Genomic DNA, 20769 nt, shown 5'->3' with positions numbered 1-20769 from the left:
TGTGTAATTATCAGTTAGTCGCAAACCTGCTGAATTCAGGCCTGTTGGTTTCCTGCTTTGTCATTTAAAATGATGACTATATACAGAGAGATTTTAGCATGTGATGTGTATGATCAGAAACAATCTGTTAATCAAACACCACAAATGCTGAATTTCTGTTGTGGACTCGAAAAACGGCAATGATTGTTTTCCAATCCATTTTAACTTTGCCAAATCTGCATGCTGTTAAATCAGTTCTCAGTGACAGGTTTTTTTTCTAGATTAATTTTCTTTTTTGCAAATTTTATACAAATCCACAGGTATAAACTGTATTTATATTACACAAACCCACTGTCTGTATAAACTGATTAATATTTCTTTTTGTTGGTTAAATTTAATTTAATGTAAAAGCTGCATGTTTGTTACGTCACAGTTTGTTCTATTATAACAAATTGCTGATTACAATCCAGAGAAAATAAATATTGCTTTTACCAGAGAGAATGTGTAATTATTACAAGAATCTATGCCACGTCATTCGTTTAATAGAGATTAGCTGACCTGTGAATCCCAGCTATCACCTACTCACACATGCAATACACAGTTCAGTAGAACGACAGGAACATTTAAATTATCTGGAGTTGACTTCTCGAAAAGACTTTGACGCAATATTTTGAATTTCAGGATTTACTGCAACTATTCAAATGTTTTTATGCCATTGTGACTTCCATATGTTTATTTATTTAGACACTAACGTCTGGACTGAACTTTTTCAAATTTGGCACAAATGTCTGGTTTTAACAATGAACTGATTAGACGTCAGAGGTCAAATATCAAGGTCAGTGACCTCAAGGCCTGATCTTGTGGAAGCAATATCTCCGAAAATATTCTAAAACTAGTCATGATTGTCCACTTGCACTCAAAGGTGAACTGAGTAGAAATATTGTGGCTTAGGTCACAAAACAAAAAAGATGTTTGGCCTTAACTCAAGAATGAATATGCCAATTTCACACAAATATATAAAAGGATAAAAATGATGAAGTGATGACATTCTGGGCAGATTCATTCAGATGCATCCTGAAACTAGATTGCTGGAGGCTGTGAGGTGGTTATTCTCGTATGACATTTATAACATGATAATGACTTCTTTGTGGGCTACTAAACTGTGTTGTAATACACGGGAGAAGATGATTAGTTGATGGTTTTGGGCCCAAACTACATATACTTCATTAAAACAAGGACAAAATAATATTAAATTTACACAATACTTTTATTAAACATTGTTTAAAATACAGTGTTGTGCTGATATAAAACATTAACAAGTTTACTGAGATGGGACGTAGAATAAAATATAAGTGCTTTAAATATGTTTATTTGTAGCTTGATAAACAGATTATTTGGTCTACATATGAACAGACATAACCATGACACACTGCCACTTCCAGATGTAGAGGTAAGATGCACTTTCACTCCAATGCGAAACAAAAACATTTTGCCACAAGCCGGAAATAACCAATTGAAAAGTAACGTGTGTGTATACAATTACCGGAGATCGGTCTGAGTGTGAACTAAGGCGAGAAGAACTCAAACCTCTCCAGTGCCATTGTTTATTCAACATGCAGCATCAGTTGCTCTGGCAGGATGATGCAGAGCTCTTGCTGTCCGTCTCGGAGTCCGTCTCCTCGCCACCGCTGTTAGATGCTCGTTGACCTCCTGGTCTGGACTTGGATGTTTCCATTTCACCCGGAAGCTCTGGAGCTTCTCTGTTTTGTGCGCTCACTGACGGGCTGCTAATCAATGTAGGGATGCTCTGCAGAAAGTTAAATTAGTGCCATAGTCAGCAAAATTGTCTTAGAGAACATTAGAAGGGACACTCCACAAATGTATACATATCAAAGGCTGTTGGGTAATACTGATGCACATGTGAACAAAGTTGTATAACGCTTTCTGTGAAATCTGGTTCAAATCTCATACTCTGCCTCCAGTAACTTACATTTCAGCCTGAAGACGACAAGTTTGACAATGGGGTAAAAAAAAGCTCTTTATAGCCCACGCATCTTAGCTTGAGCCTTTAGTGGCCACTCCTACCATGACACAGTGGACTCTCTGACCAAATTGGACTTGTATGAGTGATGTCGTCACCAAGGAAAAATGTGTGGAATGAAAAAGAGAATGTTTCTGCTGCACCGAGTCTGACAATGTTAAAGGATTGTAATGCTACATCAGTGGGGTACTCTTAAGTTTCTATACATGTAAACATCACCAGGGCGCTGTGGTCCCCACTTGTCCTTTGGATTTCCTAAAAGCTGAAGGTTAATCAAGAACCTACAGACTTTTTAACTGCTTGCAAAACCTGCAACAATGTGTTTAAACTGTAACCCACCAATGTTTCTTGGCTCCTCATCAGCTCCTCAATCTCATTATTCCAGCTGAGCATTTCGGCAAACCTCCGCACTGTATCCTCCAGGTCACCAAGCTCCATGTGGTCTCCTCGCCGCAGTGGGACCTTCTCAAAGGGACCCACGGCGTGTCGGTTCAGGAGGAGACGTGGCACTGTGGAGCGCACCGTGTTCACCAGGCTGGCAAATGGCTCAATCTGAAACAATTATATTTTGGAAAGATATGTCTGAGCTCAGACTTTATCTGCTTGGCAATTGTACGAGAACCCTTCTGAAGTACTAAATACATATGAGAAAATGTTGACCTGTAATGATGTGCCCATAATGATTAGCAGGTCTGCTTTGGGGAAGTCTGCCGTGTGGAGGAAATACTTCTGCGGAAGGTCCTCTCCAAAAAATACAACGTCAGGTTTGACTGTTGCGGCACAGAAAGTGCATATCGGGATGTTGTCATTCATTATGGAACGCTGCGAAACAAACACAAAAGCATTACTCCGCCATCAAATGCAGTGAATTACGGTGTTCAATTTGAATGTTTGTTGGGCAATGTGCTCAGACATACCTTAGCCTCCTCAGCAGGGAACGTAGTGTAGCACAGGTGACAGGCAGCCGTAGCAAAACTACCATGAGCTTCCACAAGTTTGTCATCTGGGATGCCGCACACTGTGAACAAAGTTATTAATTTTTTACAACGGATGTTAAGAGCAAACGAGGAGATCCATTTTGAGAAGCAAAACCGACTGATAGAGCAGCTATCACTACTACACAACTACTGGATGTGAGCAAGAAAATTATTGCTTACATCCAGTAAATAATTCTGTTTGGTTACATGTATGTTAACAATGTCACTGTAGATAAGTACGAGGAAGTGATGGCAATGCTTTTGATCTACGGTGACACTGTACTCTGGATGTTTGTACCCGTAAAGAAAAACGTAAGCACTTCCAGGAGCCCGGAGTTTCATTTGTTTTTAGTTTTCGTAAACTAAAACTCACGTTTCTCCAGTCCGTCGATGTTCTGGGTGTACATTCGGAGCAGCAGGCCTTTGTGATGAAGCATGCGGACAAAGTAGTGTATGTAGTTTGGTCGGTGGCTGCCGGGATACAGAGCCTTGGCCAGGGAGAAGAAAGGCTGCGGGTCGTTGGAGAAGTAATCAATGTTGAAAATAGCTTCTGGGTAAGGGATGTTGTACTTCTCCACGTTGGCGTAAAGACCTGTCCCCGGGGTTCTGAAAATGTGGAAATACAGACATTTTGGGCATTGTGATGATGTATTTATTAAAGAGCAGTATATATTTTCCTGGACAGTCGCTACATCCACAGGTTGTACACATTAGGTAGAAAGACTCATTAAATAGGAAAGAGAAATGTGAGGATGACGGTTGAAGAGAGGACCAACCTGAAGTCTGGGATGCCACTGGCGGTGCTGATTCCAGCTCCGGCCACCACCACCACGTTCTTACAGCGGCCAAGCTTCACCAGCCGAGCAACGGAGGCTAGACCGCCCTGGGATGAGGACTTGGCAGCTAATGCAGACGGACAGCCCCGACCAGATCTGGACCCTGAGGACTGACCAGCCTGCATCGGGTCACTGCTGCTTTTGGGTATCTTTCCTTTACTGACCAGAAGAACAAGAGAAGATGAAGACATATTGATTCCATATGGGACAGTCCCTGACATATATTAAATTGTTAATGTATTAACGGAGGCAAAGGAATATTTGTTTTTCAGATACTTGACAATTAGGGATTGTACTGTTAAAAAGAAGAGTAGAACATTTCTTTTTATTCTTTTCCTGTTGATGCTTGAATGAAATCCACTTCTATAAAAGTGTCTCTAATAGGACCGAGGTCAATGACCTCAAAGTGAAGTAGAGAGTTGTAGCCTCACGCACTGCTTGTTGTCTTCAAATATATTCAAAGAAATCTAGCATGAGATCTCAAATGAACTAAACAAGACCCTGGGTTTAAATGCTGGGCTGAGAAAAAAATATATATATATATTTCCAGTTGTTTTAGGGAGTGAATGTCAGTTTTGGAAATTTCTTCCACCGTTTTGATTCAAAGTGAAATATCTAAACAACTAAGACGAAATGTTGTCCAGACATTCATGGTTCCTAGATGATAAATCTTAGCAACCAATGTGGTTCCCTGACTTTCCCTCTAGCGCCACCATCAGGTCAACACTTGATTTGTCTGATACTCTGGCTCCAACAAGATAGCTGCACAAATATTGATATTCCCATAAGTCTCAGCTGCTCTTTGTGTTTGGTGCCAACTGGCAAATGTTGTCACACTAAGGAGGACAAGAAGACATGTACTAAACACGTGTCTAGCTATCTGGCACAAAGTTTTACGAGAACATACTGTAGGTTTCTTGACATATGTTCAAAAGCTTATGTTCTTTTAAAAATCATCTGGGACCATTTTGAACACATATTGGAATAGACATTGCTTTCACTTCTACCTGGGGATTTGTACCCGAGATGCCTGTGGTTTGTTGCATGTATGTACACGTTTGTGGGTATTCATGTACATGTATGTGCATGTGCTTATTAGTGCGCATGTGTGTCTCTTTATTATTCAGTGTGGCCACCTGCTCTTATGCATGTTCTCATATTTGACTGCTGTGATGTTTCCTAAACTTCATCATTTATACATCAATAGAAAACTAAGTAAAGGTTACTGCAACATGTCCCCACCTTGGAGGTAAACTGTCCTGTCTGCTCACACTCATCTGACTGAGGTCCTGGGCCAAAGCAGAGTCTGTCTGCTTCCTTCGTTGTTTCCCGTAGGGACCGGGCCCGGCGTCCCGGGTCTCAGCAGGCTCGGTGGGCCTGGTCTGGGAGCTGGAGCTGCGGGTCATCCTAGTGACTGGAGGCTGGGGGGCTTTTTTATCCCAGCTGGATCTGGACCTGTTCATCCCAACACCTGTTGACAGCAAGACAAATTATTCAGCCTAAATTAAACATTATTTATGAGCCATATATACACATGTCTTACCTCTGCGTTACCAGCACAAAGTGAAATTCGTCCAACTGTCTTTTAAATTAAAAAAATATTCTAAATACCCTTTTTTTCTACTCCACTAATTAGATATTAACTTGTTTTCAACGATTTGCTTTCCATTTGTCTCCCTCCTCTCCCTCTTTCCGTATTTAAAAAGCTGTTACACTGAAATCATCCTTTTCTCTTCACTCCCTTTGCACAGAGAGGAGCTGAAATGTTTTAAAACTGCCAACTGTTGAACAAAAGGTAATGGCTGCAATATATCTAGCAACCCCCCTGTGCCCCTCAGCAGCTATGCTAATACAGTCCACAGCTGTGGCAGCTTTACTGTTGAGGGAAAGCGGAGGGTAGAGCGGAGGGGTGGGGAGTTAAAAAGAGTGGTGGCAGAGGTGAAAGGGAACCGTAGATTGACTGTGTGTCAACAAACCCAGCTGGGTGAGAAAAGAGGATGCCCCCTAACGGCCCCCTCAAACTGAGGGAAAAGGGGAGGAAGGGGGTCTAGAGATAAATGATACAGAGGCGGGATTCAATAAAGGAGATGGGGGGAGGGGGGGCTTTTCCAAAGCTATTCTAGGCCTTCAAACAACTTCCATGAGGAATGAGTGTGAGTGATCAGGTCGAGGCCGCGAACAAGGAAACAAAAGAGCTACAACCCATAAAACATGACCGCTTCAGAGGGCAGCGGGGAGATAAGACAAGCTTTTCTCCCGAAGCACCTTATCGCCCTCCGGAGGGAACAAGAGACGAGGAGAGGGGTCACTGAAGGCTTACAGAGCAGTCAGAAAACAATCATGAAAACGTCCAGCCTTTGAAAACGTCCAGCCTTTGGGCTGCTGATGTCTCAAAGCTTTTCTTGAATTGCTCCATCAACATTTTAAGAAAAGGTGTTATGACCAGGACTAAAACTTCTAACGACAGACAACCCTTTAAACCATGTTAAAAATCTAAACTTCTCTGGGCTACTTTTATTTTAGCCACTCAATCTTCTTTCACTTTGTCTCCTTAAAAGCTGAAGCCCCCACTTTACCTCTGTTTTCCCCTCCCTGCACATCCTAAAGAACCATTAACACAGCGGGGTGAGGGTCTTTGCTTTTGTCCGGACTCCTCTCAAAGAGAGACTGCTGAGAACAGGCAATAAATCACCGGCCCGGTTATTAAGGTCTCACGCACACAAGTTGTGGTGTAGCAGCAGATCCTCTAATCGGATCCGGAAAAGTTTCACATGCAGGAAAAGATACAAATACAAACCTAGAACAACAAATATAGAAGACAGGTGCATTCCTCCGTGGATATTATGGATTTACTGAATTAAACCTGAGTCGTGGGAAAGAAATGAGAAATAAGAGAAACTTAGATATCTAGAGAAAACACAGCAGTCTGTGTGTGTCAGTGAAAACTGCAGCGAGGTGGAGGAAGCAGCGGGTTACAACCGGTCATAAGAAACGGTCAGCAGCAACCTAAAACTAATTAAAGCTGATAATGTTACTTTTTGTGTTAAATGTCCACTTCTGGTATCTGATCAAAAACAGTCTAGATGTGATACTAATGTCATTCTTTAATGACAAATAAATCCCTGTATGAATGACAAGGAGCTTAAAAAGGATTTGAGAGCCCCTTTTATTTGGCCTTTCACGCCGCTTGGTCTCGCAGCTCTCCCAGTCGAAAAGATGAGTGTGTCCCAGTGCCGGACCACCAGGAGTGTAGCTGCTCATATGAGGGTTACAGTTATCTCATTAGGACAGTCCGACAACACTGGGCACACCTCGGTGCTCGCTATTACCACACCAAAAAGTCAGGCTAATGGATAATCCTTTTACAACCTTAGAGGCTGGGAGCCGCAGGAGAAACGTTTGTGTTGAAACAACAAGAAAGCAACAGCAGCTTCTCATTGACGTTCACCGCTCAACACAAAGCAAAAGAAGTTCAATTCAATTTCAGCACCCATTAAAATGCCTTGTACAATTTTCCAAAGCAACATCTTGAAATTATGAAATGACTTGTTTTGTACCAACCCACAGTCTATTTATTAAGACCACTTGCTCATTTGACATTTTTGCTTAAATAAATGATCCAAAGAACTTTTTATTGGGTCCAAATTTTTAAAAATAAATATGAATTTTGAAATGTAGTGATCCAGTTAATTTTCTCTGTTAACACCAAAAGCCATATTTTAGAGAGTTGTTTACACTTTTCGGTCCAGTGCTATAAATCCAACGTATAACTAAATTAAAATAAAGAGTTGAAACACTCAAAAGAGTCTTTTATTCAACGTGAGAGAGCCTGAATGTTTGATTGTTCTGATACTTGTAGCCTTCTGATCACATGTCATCTAATATGAAGAATTATGCATTCTGTGTGTTTAACTGATGAGGAAAAAACTCAAAATGCATGTATTGGGTCTCATTTATAAAGTATTTAACGTGTGCATATGTTTTTAATAACGTGCTTGTGATTTATCAAACATGCATCTCTTAAAACTATTCAAGCAGTAAAAACTGCTCAGGAATGTTCATTAAAAATGGACAAATTTGCAGTTCTCACGATTTATAAATGCAATCTAGATCAGGTATATTATAGATTATGTCTATTGTAGATTATGTCTATTATAGATTATGTGCATTGTAGATCAGGTCTATTCCAGATCAGGTCTATTCTAGATCAGGTCTATCGTAGATCGGGTCTATATCCGGTCTGTTTTCCCCCTGCAGCCGCAGCATTTGACCCTCCATCTCGGGGACATTGAGGACAGCAGACTTTGATCCCGCTCTCCTCTCCAATGACACAGAAATGGCAACACGCAGCCCGGTCGCCATGGGGACCTCTTCATAGTTGGAGAGCCGACAGCTCGATGTCGTCCCTCCCCACCTGCTCCCTAATGACATATCACTCTGTGTAGCATCTTTGTTGGACTCGCAATTGACACAAAGCAGTGAGTCCTAATTTGTGTTGGTATATTGTTTGCTCACAAAGAGGAGAGGTGGGTGGTGGAGAGACGATTCTGCGCAGCGGGTCGATGGTTAACTAATGTCTCCTCGTGGCCCGTTGGCCCTCTGAGGACTTCACCAGCCGTAATTAAACACCAGTCCACCAATAATGGGGTGGGATTTTAATTGTACAACAAGATTCATTGAGAGAACGGGGTCTGAAAATAAACAGTGAAAGCACAGGTCCACTCTCTTCCTGACAAAAACCTTATAGTAGATAATGACACAACAAAACAAGCAATGTGACAGGGGGAATTAAAGCTGTCAGCTTAATTAAAGTCATCGAGGGCTACAACAACCATATTTTTTCATTCGTTAATTAATTAGTTTTTAGATTTATCGAGTAACCGTTTGGTTTTCAAAATTAAAATGTTGCTTGTTTTGTGACGCACAATGATATTAATTGATATATACATGTTAATAGTATTAAAACAGCCACCATTTTTGTATCTATTTATTCTTGCTTGAAAAACACCTTTAACAAAAAAATGGTTCTTAAAATATTATTTTATTATTTTATTATTATTTATTTTATTATAATTGTAAAATGACTAATTGATTAATTAACTACGCCAATGCTCATTCTTGGTTACAAAATGAGCCTTCAACAGTTTTATCCTCTTTTTGTAAGATTAAAAGGGCCATTTCCATTTCCTTTTCCATTTCCTTGCACGTAAGCAAAGTGTGTTGTTGAGGACACAACAGTGTGAAAAAAATCTGGTTTTTGAGAAAAACTTTTGCATGTGCTGAAATAAAATAAATTGACTTGCAGTCAGTCAGTCTGACACAGGATTTACTAAAAGTGAGGCCACACTGACACCTGCTGGAAACAAAATCTCATTACACTTGAAAATCATCTTTCCATTTTGGAAAACAACCAATGCCACATGCTTCACGGTAATTGTAACAGACTTAGATATGATGACTCCATTCATTATATTTAAAAAGACAAATGTGGACAACAATAGTTTTAACATTGTATACAGTTGTTGGTTTATTTCATAAATCAATATTTAAGAGATTGAGCCGATTTAGAAAGATTGTGTGCAATTGTGACACAAGAACAAGCATTACTGGATCTAGTTGCATTAAAGATCCCCACCAGACACAGTGTACAACATAAATAATACCTTAATCATCGTTTATCTCACTGGGAAAAATCCATGACCTGAATATGAATATACTGTCACATCTATCTAGCCATCTATCTATATACAGCATATCATATTTTGATAGTTAAGGGCGAGCGCAGAGAAGCACAAGCACAGAGAAACGTAACACTTTCAGCATGCAGATAGATGTGAAAACGTTCATCTGGTGTCAAACTCTTAGTGCACAATGAAACTCCAAGGGAAACCAAAGTTAAATGGAAAACGTAACAGCGCATCATGAGAGGAAAGCGGCCTTCTTCCTCAAACTGAGTCACGTGAGGTAAACAGACTCTGGCTCAAACAATCAAAACATGAAACACAAAAAAATAAGATACCGGGATGTAGGTGAATGTAGCTTCACTCTGAAGGAAGGCAATGCTACTAAAAAGAAGGTCGTCTACATCCCCAGGTCAATAATAATAATAACAACAACAACAATAGGCAGGTATCGAGAGAATGGGGCTCACGTCATTGTGATTAGCTACCTGTCTTTCCAGAAGGCGGAACTTTTGAATGCTGAGCAGACGTCGACGACAGCGAGACAGAAAGACAGACAGATTGTGTTGAGCCACTCGAGACGTTTCAAATCCAAAAGGAAACTCGCTTTACTTCTTTATCTCTAAACTCTGCGCTTGTAGCCCTCCATCCGCTGCAGCCAGGTCAACATCTGATTCAGGAGAAACAACGAGGGCTCATTCTTCTCACACGCATGCTTTCTAAATTGGCAGTTTTAGAGGAAAGAGCTGTCACTCTGCGAGTATTTCCGGCTATTAAATAAATCATTGCGAATACAGGCGGGAAACAAGAGTTGGAGTCACGTGGTGCTAAGTTTAATTCAAAAGGCCTTTTTCACTGCAGACATTTGGATTTGTCGTAATATGAAATGCACAGGTTTTACTAAACACATTAACGTCAATGTGTATTTATTAAATAATTTATAGAATGCATAGTGTAAGTTTTGTGTGGATATGTTTGCATACAATGTGTATTTTACAAATACAGTAGTGTGTGTATTTGTAGTTCCTCTGGTTGGTAATCGTTTTATGCTGCAGTCCCGGAGCAGTTTCCTGTCGGTAATCCAGTCCTGTCGACTTTAACACATTTTCATCACGAGAATTAATCTCAATTCGACGTTTTGTTGTGTTCCCTAAATACTATCGGGTAACGCTCATTGAAGAGACGATCTTTGGTTGAGAGCCATTCATGGAGGATGTACGTCACTTCCGCTTTAAGGGGTCGACGTTGTTTTGGTGTTGTCGCTCCAGTGTCCTCTCCCGCCAAAGTGATGAACAATATAAGGCCTTCTTATCTTATCTTTAATCTTCTGATTACTGCGATACTTTCCACAGTTGTCCCTAATCACAACCATCACATCTTCACTCATTCTGAATTGAATAAATAAACACACTATAATAAAAGCCCCCATAGTCGCGCATAATCTAAACTATTGAACAATAGCAGGCTACTACCATCCAGACAATAACAGCTGTGTGTGCATGTGTTTTCATAAAGGCAGCCGGCAGCCGGAGCTTCATCCTGTGTGTGTTACCTCTGTGTGTGTTTATGGGTGGAGACTGAGGTCCTCCTCACGATATAGCCAGACAGACAACACAAGTCATCTCAACCACCAGCAGCTACATCGTCAGAGGCCGTGTCGCTGCCTGATAAGCTTCAGTTTTGCGCAGAAAGTCCCGCACATAGCGCACAGTAACATTACACTGGACCCGGTCTGATAAAAAGTAAGGTAAGTAGGTCCGTGTTGGTTCAGTTTGTGTAATGAGAGACAAGCAACTGGAGCTTGCAGAGCCACTAAATACGAGCCGCGGTACCTCGCACGTATCCGTTTCAAAGTCCCTCGATCATCGGGACATAAATATAAACACTAATGAAAGCCGATCGGTGGAGAAACCCGCGTTAAAGCTGGTTCGTGTTTCAGGGAAGACGTGACGCGTCTGGGTGTCTCCGCTTAGTCGATTACCAATCAGCTAGTTATGGCGACAAAAGGCAAAACAACCACATAGTTCGCCGTGTTAATTACAACGTCCAACCATTTCTAGCTCTTGACGCGAGGCAGCCCCGTGTGAAATTGTGTGGCAAAATGTAGTCAACTTTTAATTGAAGTGTGTGTTTTAGTCGCCTCTACGTTAGGTAACGTTAGCTCGAGTCACAACGTCCACGTAAACACAGTTTTCCACCAAAGCAAACGTTGTGGGTTTAGCTGGGGCCTCGGCCAGCTACTTGTTTTGATGTGTTTAATGTGAACCTGACGGGGATATGCATGAGATAATGCAGTGTCCGATCACTTAAAGGTGCCAAACACACCCCTTTGTTTCCTCGTTTACTTCATAAACGCTTTGACCGAAGGAATAACGCTGTCTGAGCTATTTCATAACTTCACAACAAGGCACCTTTTGACTCTCTAAGAACCAAAAAAAACAAAAAACTTTACAGATTAATGGCTAACACACACATAACGTTATTTCGAGCAATTCGTGTGATCGTTCATACAAAGAGATGGAGTACATCCTTTCAAGCTCTCAGTGTGTCGTTGTTTATCTTTGTTTCCCAAAGCTCAGAAGACTACTGCTAAATTATTATTATTTCTTTCAGGATCGGTTGTTTTAAATTGAGATATTCAGTGTTTTCCGTGTGTTTTTAACCTGTTGTACAGCTCTGTGGCAGATCGTGAACAGGTCTGCCTTGTTTCAGGATCAACAGCACACCCAAAGCAAGCTCCTGTTGTTGTCCTTACACAATTCTATCCCATTTCTCTTCAAACTGTCAGTGTTTCAGCTGTTTTGCAATAAAGACTTTTGTATGTTGTTACATCATGTAGCTTTGTCACATTTATAGTGCGAATGTTGGAGCAGCTCATACACCAGGTGGAACAAGGACCACCATACACACACAGAAATATATGCAACAACAAGCACAGACACATATCTCTAGCAGAGTGTAGATCATACCAGAAATTACATAAAGATGCCAGAAGGAAAACTTTTATGTTACACAGAATCTCTTTTCCTATAGTTCCCAACACTGCATATCTGTTGGTTATTGTATAATTTATTTTTGCAGAGAGATGAGTCAGGCAGAGCAGGTGCCTGAGGACATGCCTGCATACCTCAACGATGAGCCAGCAGCTACAGGTACGTTTAGCTGCAAAGGTCCTCTGACAAGTTTCTCTTTATTGACCCCAATGTGTTCAAATGTTTTGGATCCTGTTTTCAGAAAAATACCTGAATGTGCGACTAATTATATGGAAACACGATTATTGATTTTACATAGAGATTGGCTCTTCTGCAGTCAGCTTCTGGTAAACGTAATATTTGCTGATTTTAAAGAGCAGTTGCAACAAGCATCTAAATTAAGTAAAGAAGAAACCGTTGATTAATCAAGTGATGGTGAACAGACAATTAAGCAGCAATAACAACAACTTATATCATCTAACTCTTAATTTTCTTTGTTTTTATGTTATTGTAAATTGAATATTTAGAAATTTTGGTTGACATTTTTCACTGTCACTATTCAAATAGTTAAAAAAGAAGAACAACAAACCAATTAATCAATGAAAATAATCATCGGTAGTGTCATGGACAGTTTAGCAGCATCTTGTGTACCACGGTTAAGCGACATAAACGTCTGGTAAAGGCCTGTGAAGATGCAATAGTTTTGGAGTAGAGCTGAAATGCGTTAATTATCAATGAGTCCATCTGCAGAAAATTAATCGGCAACTGTTTTGATCCCAGACTAGAAGAATGATTATGGTTAAGTGAAAAGTAAATATTTTTGTTGCAGCCTAAGTTTGAAGAATTTTCTTCCCTTTACTTATTTAGAAGCAAAGTATTGTATCTTTAAATGTTGCTTTTGTTGTTTTAACCAGATGACAACAACGACGACGACGACAACGACAACAAGGGCCATCCTCAGGCACAGCCGGGCATGTTCGGCAGGTTGGCGGGGGGCTTGTATGGCGCCACCAAGGGAGCTTTAGGAGCGACTGTAGGCGGTGTGACGTGGATAGGAGGAAAGAGTCTGGACCTCACCAAGACCACGGTCAGCTCTGTCGTTGCTCTACCTGGGATTGGAGTGGGTCTGGTCAAAGGAGGTGTGTGCGCTGTAGCCGGAGGAGTGACTGCTGTTGGTTCCGCTGTGTACAGCAAAGTTCCCATCGGAGGAGGCAAAAAGAAAGACAAGTCTGACTGACGGGGAGAGAGGGCGAGAGAGAGAGCGAGGAGGAGAGTAAACTCACACAGCTGAGGTGTTATGGCTCGCACTGTGCTGTTTTCTGTGTTCGCAGTCATGAGCAGGAAAAGAGTCACAGAGGACTCAAAAGTTTAGTGTACATGGTTTTGGTGAAGGGAGTCTTTGTTTTTTCTTCTTTAGGTTCTCTTTATTAATGGTTGGTAAACCCATGTTCATACCTTAAGTGGCCAGGACCCAAAAAGCATGAACTAACAAAGACTTTCCTGCTCTGTTAAAGGAAACACACTAATATCACCAGTGCCTGAATTTATTCAAATAAAATGTCCTTGTTTCCTTTTTGATAATAAGTGACAACACTGTTTTCACTGTTGTACTTGCCACTTAAGTTAACTTTGGTTCCAGAGGAGAAAAGCTCTTAAAGACTCACTTGCGAGACAATCATTGATCAATCTGTTACTGACAAAGAGGTGTTTTGCTGTTAACTGACATGGATCCGAAAATGTGTACATTGTGACTAAATTAGCTTTTGTTGAGTTAATCACCGCTGTTCAGCTTGCACAAATGAACAAACACTTGTGATCAAAGATGTGATCTTTGAAGTAAAGTCCAGTTTATCATCTAAACCACCTGCTGACTGGACTGTGGATCTTTCACTGGTGAATTTATGTGACGGTTTCAGTTTTCCTCTGAATTCACATTGCCCTCTTGTGGTTATATTGCCACCACAATAAAAGGTGAGTGAGACCTTTGATACAGAATGGGATATGTTACAATAAATATTGTTACAATATGAAAGTATTTTGATTGTAATTAACTGAACTTCCAGTTGTAGTGTTAATTGATTCACTATGAATACCATTTTATATGTGGAACGTATTTTGACTTACTATATATTTTGATAGTTACTTTGATGTGTTAATGTCACTCTCAAATACAAGTCAACATGTCAACATATATTCTTTGGACACAGGTGCTTCATAATGGCATATATCTTTCTCAATGTATCAAAGGATTAGTTCTCAATCCAAACGTTCCCCAAATGCTTCTCCATGTTGTTTTAGCAACCTAAAAGCTGCATTTTTGAGTTTATATTCAAGTGTCAAGTGCATTTTAAGTGGCGAAACCTGGACTACATATAATGAAAAAAAGCATTTTTGTAAATTGACCGTAAACTGTAAAATGTCATTCAAGTCTCATGTTACAGAACTAAGCTTTCAAAGGTTTTGTTAAATCAGTGTTGCAAGATGTTTGAAAGTTTGTTCAATGATATTTTTTTAAACATGGCAATATTCAGAACGTGTTAAAATAAAACATATGCTGAAGACTGTGCATATATCGTGTTGCATCACTTCTTATGAATCCAAACAATATAATATTACTTTTTTGCGTCTGTTGTTTTCTTTTACCAAAGAGATTTCACTATGTTCTTTAGTTTAATTTACCTTAAGTTGATCAAGGTAAATATCAAATATTTATTGTTAAATCAACCAGAGTTATTTTCATAGTTTAGTCGAAAAAACGTACAAAGGCAGTTTTAGAGATGAGCAAGACTGGACTTTTGTCAGAATGTACAAACCAGTTTTACTTATATTTTTACAATAAAAAGAAAAAAGGTATATGGATCAAGTACAAGAAAAGACAAAATGTCAAAAGTTAAAATCACCAATAAGACTTTCAAAAGTGTCAAAGACCTGAAGCCCAAAAACATTTCAGGCCTGATTCTTTGCTCTCTTCTCCTATTTAAACATCTTTACTGTTGAATGACAGTACCAGTGATGATGGTGCAGTGATGATGTAGTATTGAAGGTGAAGCACCGGTGGTGCTTGACTGGGTGGTAAATTAAGAAAGGTCCACTGATGAGCTGTTTAATAAGACTAAACCAACTGTCTTTTCATTTATTTAATTGTAATTATTTATTACTTAATAAACAACACATGCTCACTCTTCCTTTAAGAAATGTTTTGTTTTAAAATGACACTGTTAAAACAAGTAAACACATGATGTATACAACTAAGTTGCAGATTAACCATAAACATCATATACCTGAGAAAATAAAGAGAGTTAAATACATCTGTATCAATAAACGAGACACAAGTAATTATAATAAAAGGTATGGTTTGAATACACTTCTACTGCCATCTACTGGTAGAAAGGGAAACACTTTTACCCCTCACAGGCTGTGCTGTGTTCACTCAAGAAACAGTTCTGTGTAACTCTGTGAAAAGGGCATGAAGGAAGTCGACTCAAACAATGATTTTTTTCAGCATTTATTTGCTCATGCAAAAGACAACACACACAACTTGCCTTCTGGTCTCTCTCTGCACATTCACTTCCTGAACACACAAAACATAATTTACTCAGGGAAAATGTATGTCAGGGCGGCCGGATGTAATACAAATAATATGATGCAGTTTCCTAAATAGAGGATTTTTTTTAATCTACTGCAAGACAAACATGCTTTGAAGATTAATGCGAGCCAAAATACATATTTCAATCTAGGAAGACTTTTCTAGATGTATTACATAATATATACAGTATTACATAACTATTGTAGCTTAGTAGTTAACAGATACATAAGGGGAAAGTATTTTATGATCTAGTTATAATAACTGATGTGGTGGCAAATTACGTAGACCCACTTACCATTGAGTCTTTTTAGGCTGAAATTATGTATATCGTAAAACAGAATTTTTCTAGGACATAATTCATGCTTACAAGAAGAGGCACTGTTATACAGAGTTGCAAGAGTCTGTAGAAGTAAACACCAAGTCACAGAGTTATAGGAAGGGACCAGAGTGGTGGCTGGATTGGAACATGATGCTTCAGGCAGCGGCAGACAAAGGGAATGCTCAGTCAGCGTGGTCACAAAACATACAGGTGTATACATCCTGCCCTTAATATATGCCCTGTCTATGTGTCATATAACAGAAGTTGTGCTTGGTTCACTCTTCCTGTTGTATGCACATACGTTTTCACCTGAGTCAGTGAGTGAGTCTGTAGGTGCAGGAACCTTTTCACCTTCCAATGATGTTGGCTCAATGAAATCCATCATTATATGTTCAAAAGGGTCTGGAGACTTTAACCGGTCTGCCTCCATTGTCGGGCACAGACGATGCAAGTTTGTGTTTCTGTGCATAAGCCAAAAAACCTTCAGTGAACCAATTTGTTGTAATATTTTCAACCATACCCTTGTCGCTTGGTCTTTGCTGCACGATAAATTGTCATAGTGAGAAAAGAGATGCTTAGGGAGACAGAGTTTACCATCAAAGTTGAGAAATTTACAATGAGCCCAGGTGGCGCCAAAATCATGAACAACGCTAAATGGCTCCTGTAAATGGTGATTGTTTATCCCTCTGCTGCTTTTCCTGCTTCTGTTAGACTCTAACAGAAGCAGGAAAAGCAGCAGGAAAATTTGGCTGCCTGTGCAGAGAAATAGTGAGAGAGAGACGAGGGTTGGGCACTTTACGTGCTTGAAATGAAAATAGAAATGTTTGTTATATTTTTTTTTTCAGAAGAACCATGAAATATTACTGCCAGTGGAACCTTGTTTGTATGACATCCCTAACAGTTAACAATTAGAAAAGTGTTCTGCACACAAGTTATCAAAGTATTTGCCGAAAATCAAAGCCAATATATTTTATTAAAAATATGTCTACAATATTTTTGAGGATCAATTTTTTTTTTTTTTTGTAGTATTTTTTGCAATCATAACAATATAAAGTATTTCTTATGTAAATCTTTTACTTCATAATCGTGGCCAAAGTCTTGAGTTTGACACTGCTGTTGTCTCCGCAGAGGCAACCATGCTCACTGGTCCTACAGAAACCACAACCATCGACTCAGGATGTGTCTGGTCCACAGCCGTGACATCTCTCCCTACAAATAGACAAACAAACATGGTCAGATTTATGTGCATTTTGCTCCTTTAATTCTGCAGATTATAAATTCATTTCTTACTTTTTCTGTAGCATATTGGTTCACAGGAGTAGCCCGCTGCAGGAGTGCACACAGCTGTACTGCAGTGAATGTACACCTGAACAAAGAAAAGCATGTAAGCAGAGCAGTACACACATATGTTGTTGAATCAGTTTATCATCAGTGGATTAAATTATTACCTGTTCCTTCATAGGTTGCATTGAATTGGGGTCAACAAAGGTAAACATTTTGAACAAGAAACGTCTGTAGTGACTGGGTAAGTCCAGACCAGAGGAGGGGCCGACTGGAACCAGTGAGGACAAGTAGTTATCATTCCTGTATGGACACCTGGATGAAAAGAAAATGGCATCAAAGCAACTCCTCTGTAATTCAATTAAATAGGGAAGCCAGTGATTTCATAGCAGTCATTTCTCTTTCACTTATCCTAATGAGCAGAAGTGTAAACTCTGATAAAAATGGTTGAACATGTTGTTTTAAACAGGAGAAGAGTGTTAAATTGGTGTTTTAGTTACCCGTCTTTCAGAATGTCCCACTGGGGCAGACTGTGAGGGTTGGGGCCTGTGGTCGCCCAACAGCGACCAAGAGTCAGAACAAGGTTGGGATCAGTCTTTTCCACGAGTTGAACCTCCACGTACACAGGTTCCCTCAGTACTTTGGTCACAGGATAGTCAGCCTCCGTGTAGCACGAGGTATAGGCCGCGTCCACTGTGAGAGCAGGGACCAGTTAGTATGACAGCCATCTACAAACACAGCACTGCTGCCAAGCCGACATTCACTTACCTTCATTACAACCCTTTGACATGCATTGTCCATTACCCAACCTCAGTTCCACTCTGATGGGTCCCAGAGCAGCAACTGGTAGAGGAGGAGTTGATAACGGTAATACTTCTGCAACCACAGTTTGAACAGTAGTGCCAATGTACCTAGCCTGGAAGAATAATCTAAAAAGAGAAAACTGGCATTATGTTGCTTGGTCAGATCTGTTATTTAGATATTACCAAATAGTTTTTAAACCCTTTTAGATCTGTAATGATGACAGTCCGCCTGGTCTTTTTTGTTTCATTTATATTTGTTCCTTTTTCAGGAGAAATGTAACTTACAAAGTCTGGCAATCATTTGTCATTATTATATGTTATAAAAGCTTAAAACACTGTGTAAAACATAAAAAGTAAAGAAACATTTTTGAATTTTCATCATATTTCTCTTGAACATGACCAAAGCTTTTGAGATTGCAGAAATGAAATTTAACCTATTGTGCATCTTCTCAAACAGTTTTGTTTGCATAGAGCATTTAGTGTCATGTTATAGGCTTTTATATGTGTCCATGTCCAGGCGTTTTAGAGATTTGTTTAACTCCTTGAAGCAGTTCCTGTCCAGCTGAAGACATAACTCAATCTTGCACTCCTCACACATCCAGGCGGCTTTTACAGGCAGCTATTAAACTGTTTCCTCCAAGAATGGCCTTCTGTCTGTTCTTTTCCCACTGTTCTTTGTGTTTGTGGGGACAGGAAAGAAATAAGTGGCCTTTAGTGGGGGGTTTAGGTGGGCTAGCAAGTGGCAGAACTTGTAGAAACTACACTAATACTTTTTTTTTTTACAACCCAAACAAATTATTTCCAAAGAAAACACCGCTTTAAAATTAGTTCACATGTTACTTCCTGTTGCCGGCCACAGACTAGAAGGGTTAAAAAAGCATCACCTACTCATAGTGACTGTCTCTGGTAATGGCTCCACGAGGCCCGGTTTCCACTTCATATGAGGAGAACATTTTGTTCTCATAGATTATAACACCAGGCTCCTCCTACAAAATGTAAAAGAAAAAGACATTATGGGGTAAAAACTTGACTGTTTTTATCCAGTGAAAAAGTTGATAAACTCAAGGTCTTACCAAAACAACGGTGCCACACGAGGTAACAGGAAAGTAATAGATGGCAAAGTCTGAATTAGAGTCAACATCTGAACAGCCTGGATCGTTGCTCAACAGTGAGATTGAATCGAGGTCAATGTTGGGCAGCGTGGCATCTCTCGCCACTACAACAATGAAATGGCCGTCTTTGGTGCACTGAACGGTCACTGGTGGCAGAAAAACAAGCATTGACAGGTTAAATATGTAGAACACCTTTTTTGCGTCCTCCATTACGGTCCATTGCATGAAATTCTTTTCAAAACTCACCTGCCTTTCCATAGTAGCACTGTCGGCCATCAAAACAGCAGTTTATGTCTTTGCATCCATCAGCAGTGATGTCAGGAAGTCCACAAGGGACTCTCGTGCTTTTTGACACTTCACAACTCTCGGCAGGAGGAGGCTTTGACAACATTGGGTTGGAAATGTGAGGTCTCTGTGGCGTTTGAGGGTTCTGTTGCTGCTGCTGATTACTGATTGCCAAATTAGGTCTGTCCAATAATGTATTACTGTTAAGCATTGTAGCACCTATAGCCACTGCAGAACCGGAACCTGATGTAGCAGCGAGAAGCATCATACTACTAATACCTGTTGTACCAGTACCAGTACTGGTAAGCGCTGTAGCAGCGGCAAGACCTACAGCACCGGAACCTGTTGTAGCACCGGTAAGCACTGTAGAACCGTAAAGACTTGAATGACCGCCATGGCCATGGCCATGGCCACGGCGACGGCCATGGCCGCGGCGGCGGGCATAGCCGCGGCGGCGGCCGCGGCGATAGCCATGGTCATGGTGATAGTCCTGTTGTTCAGTGTTCTTTTCAGGAAGGTTCATCATCCCTTGGTCCTGAGCCTCTACCTCTGTCCCAACTAAGCATGCTAGCAGTGCTAGTGCCACGAACAAGGCGACACCCCAGTGCTTTGCCATGGTTCAATAGCAGTTTGACCTGGACAGTCACCAAGAGTACAACATGTGTTGTATATGCTGCAGCATTTATACATGACTAGGCTTGATGTTTAAAAAAAAACCCTCCTCTGAGACAGAATAACCACCAATTACAGCTTCCCATCTTTTCAATAGCCACATAAAAGCTTCAGAGCTGTATTATGTAATGTTTTTGTATGTTGATTAGGGGGTGATTTGATAAGCCTTTTGGCAACTTCACAAGATCAGACACGTGTTCAATTAGATCAGGTCACATTTTTTAA

The 20769-nt window shown here is 40.3% G+C and overlaps 3 protein-coding genes across 4 annotated transcripts; 1 reads left to right on the top strand and 2 right to left on the bottom strand.

The window, feature by feature from the left end:
• Window positions 1-1278: 1278 nt before the first annotated feature.
• Window positions 1279-10243, bottom strand: si:dkey-103i16.6 (uncharacterized protein LOC557125 homolog). The gene is made up of 8 exons (XM_068602907.1): window positions 10003-10243; window positions 5076-5304; window positions 3774-3992; window positions 3371-3603; window positions 2938-3038; window positions 2681-2842; window positions 2360-2572; window positions 1279-1786 (listed from the first exon to the last, which is right to left on the bottom strand). The coding sequence occupies exons 2-8, from the start codon at window positions 5294-5296 to the stop codon at window positions 1601-1603; spliced, it is 1335 nt and encodes a 444-aa protein (XP_068459008.1). The 5' UTR covers window positions 5297-5304; window positions 10003-10243; the 3' UTR covers window positions 1279-1600.
• An 854-nt stretch (window positions 10244-11097) lies between these two features.
• On the top strand, window positions 11098-15047 carry tmem263 (transmembrane protein 263). 2 transcript variants are annotated; one of them, XM_068602204.1, is made up of 3 exons: window positions 11098-11256; window positions 12596-12666; window positions 13401-15047. In XM_068602204.1, exons 2-3 carry the CDS (start codon window positions 12600-12602, stop codon window positions 13721-13723), a joined length of 390 nt encoding a protein of 129 aa, XP_068458305.1. In that variant the 5' UTR covers window positions 11098-11256; window positions 12596-12599; the 3' UTR covers window positions 13724-15047. The 2 variants fall into 2 exon arrangements, with proteins under 2 accessions (XP_068458305.1, XP_068458304.1); XM_068602203.1 differs by having other exon boundaries at window positions 11098-11261.
• A 2422-nt stretch (window positions 15048-17469) lies between these two features.
• On the bottom strand, window positions 17470-20488 carry LOC137803750 (zona pellucida sperm-binding protein 4-like). Its single transcript, XM_068602467.1, has 8 exons — window positions 19834-20488; window positions 19549-19733; window positions 19364-19461; window positions 18441-18601; window positions 18173-18365; window positions 17840-17987; window positions 17682-17757; window positions 17470-17600 (listed from the first exon to the last, which is right to left on the bottom strand). The coding sequence occupies exons 1-8, from the start codon at window positions 20486-20488 to the stop codon at window positions 17470-17472; spliced, it is 1647 nt and encodes a 548-aa protein (XP_068458568.1).
• Between the last annotated feature and the right edge of the window lie 281 nt (window positions 20489-20769).

Source organism: Clinocottus analis, unplaced genomic scaffold (assembly GCF_023055335.1).
Source record: "Clinocottus analis isolate CAN_PGR_092001 unplaced genomic scaffold, fCliAna1.0.p SCAF_6, whole genome shotgun sequence".
In the NCBI taxonomy this organism is placed as follows: Eukaryota; Metazoa; Chordata; class Actinopteri; order Perciformes; family Cottidae; genus Clinocottus; species Clinocottus analis.
This window is presented reverse-complemented; position numbering and strand designations above follow the sequence as displayed.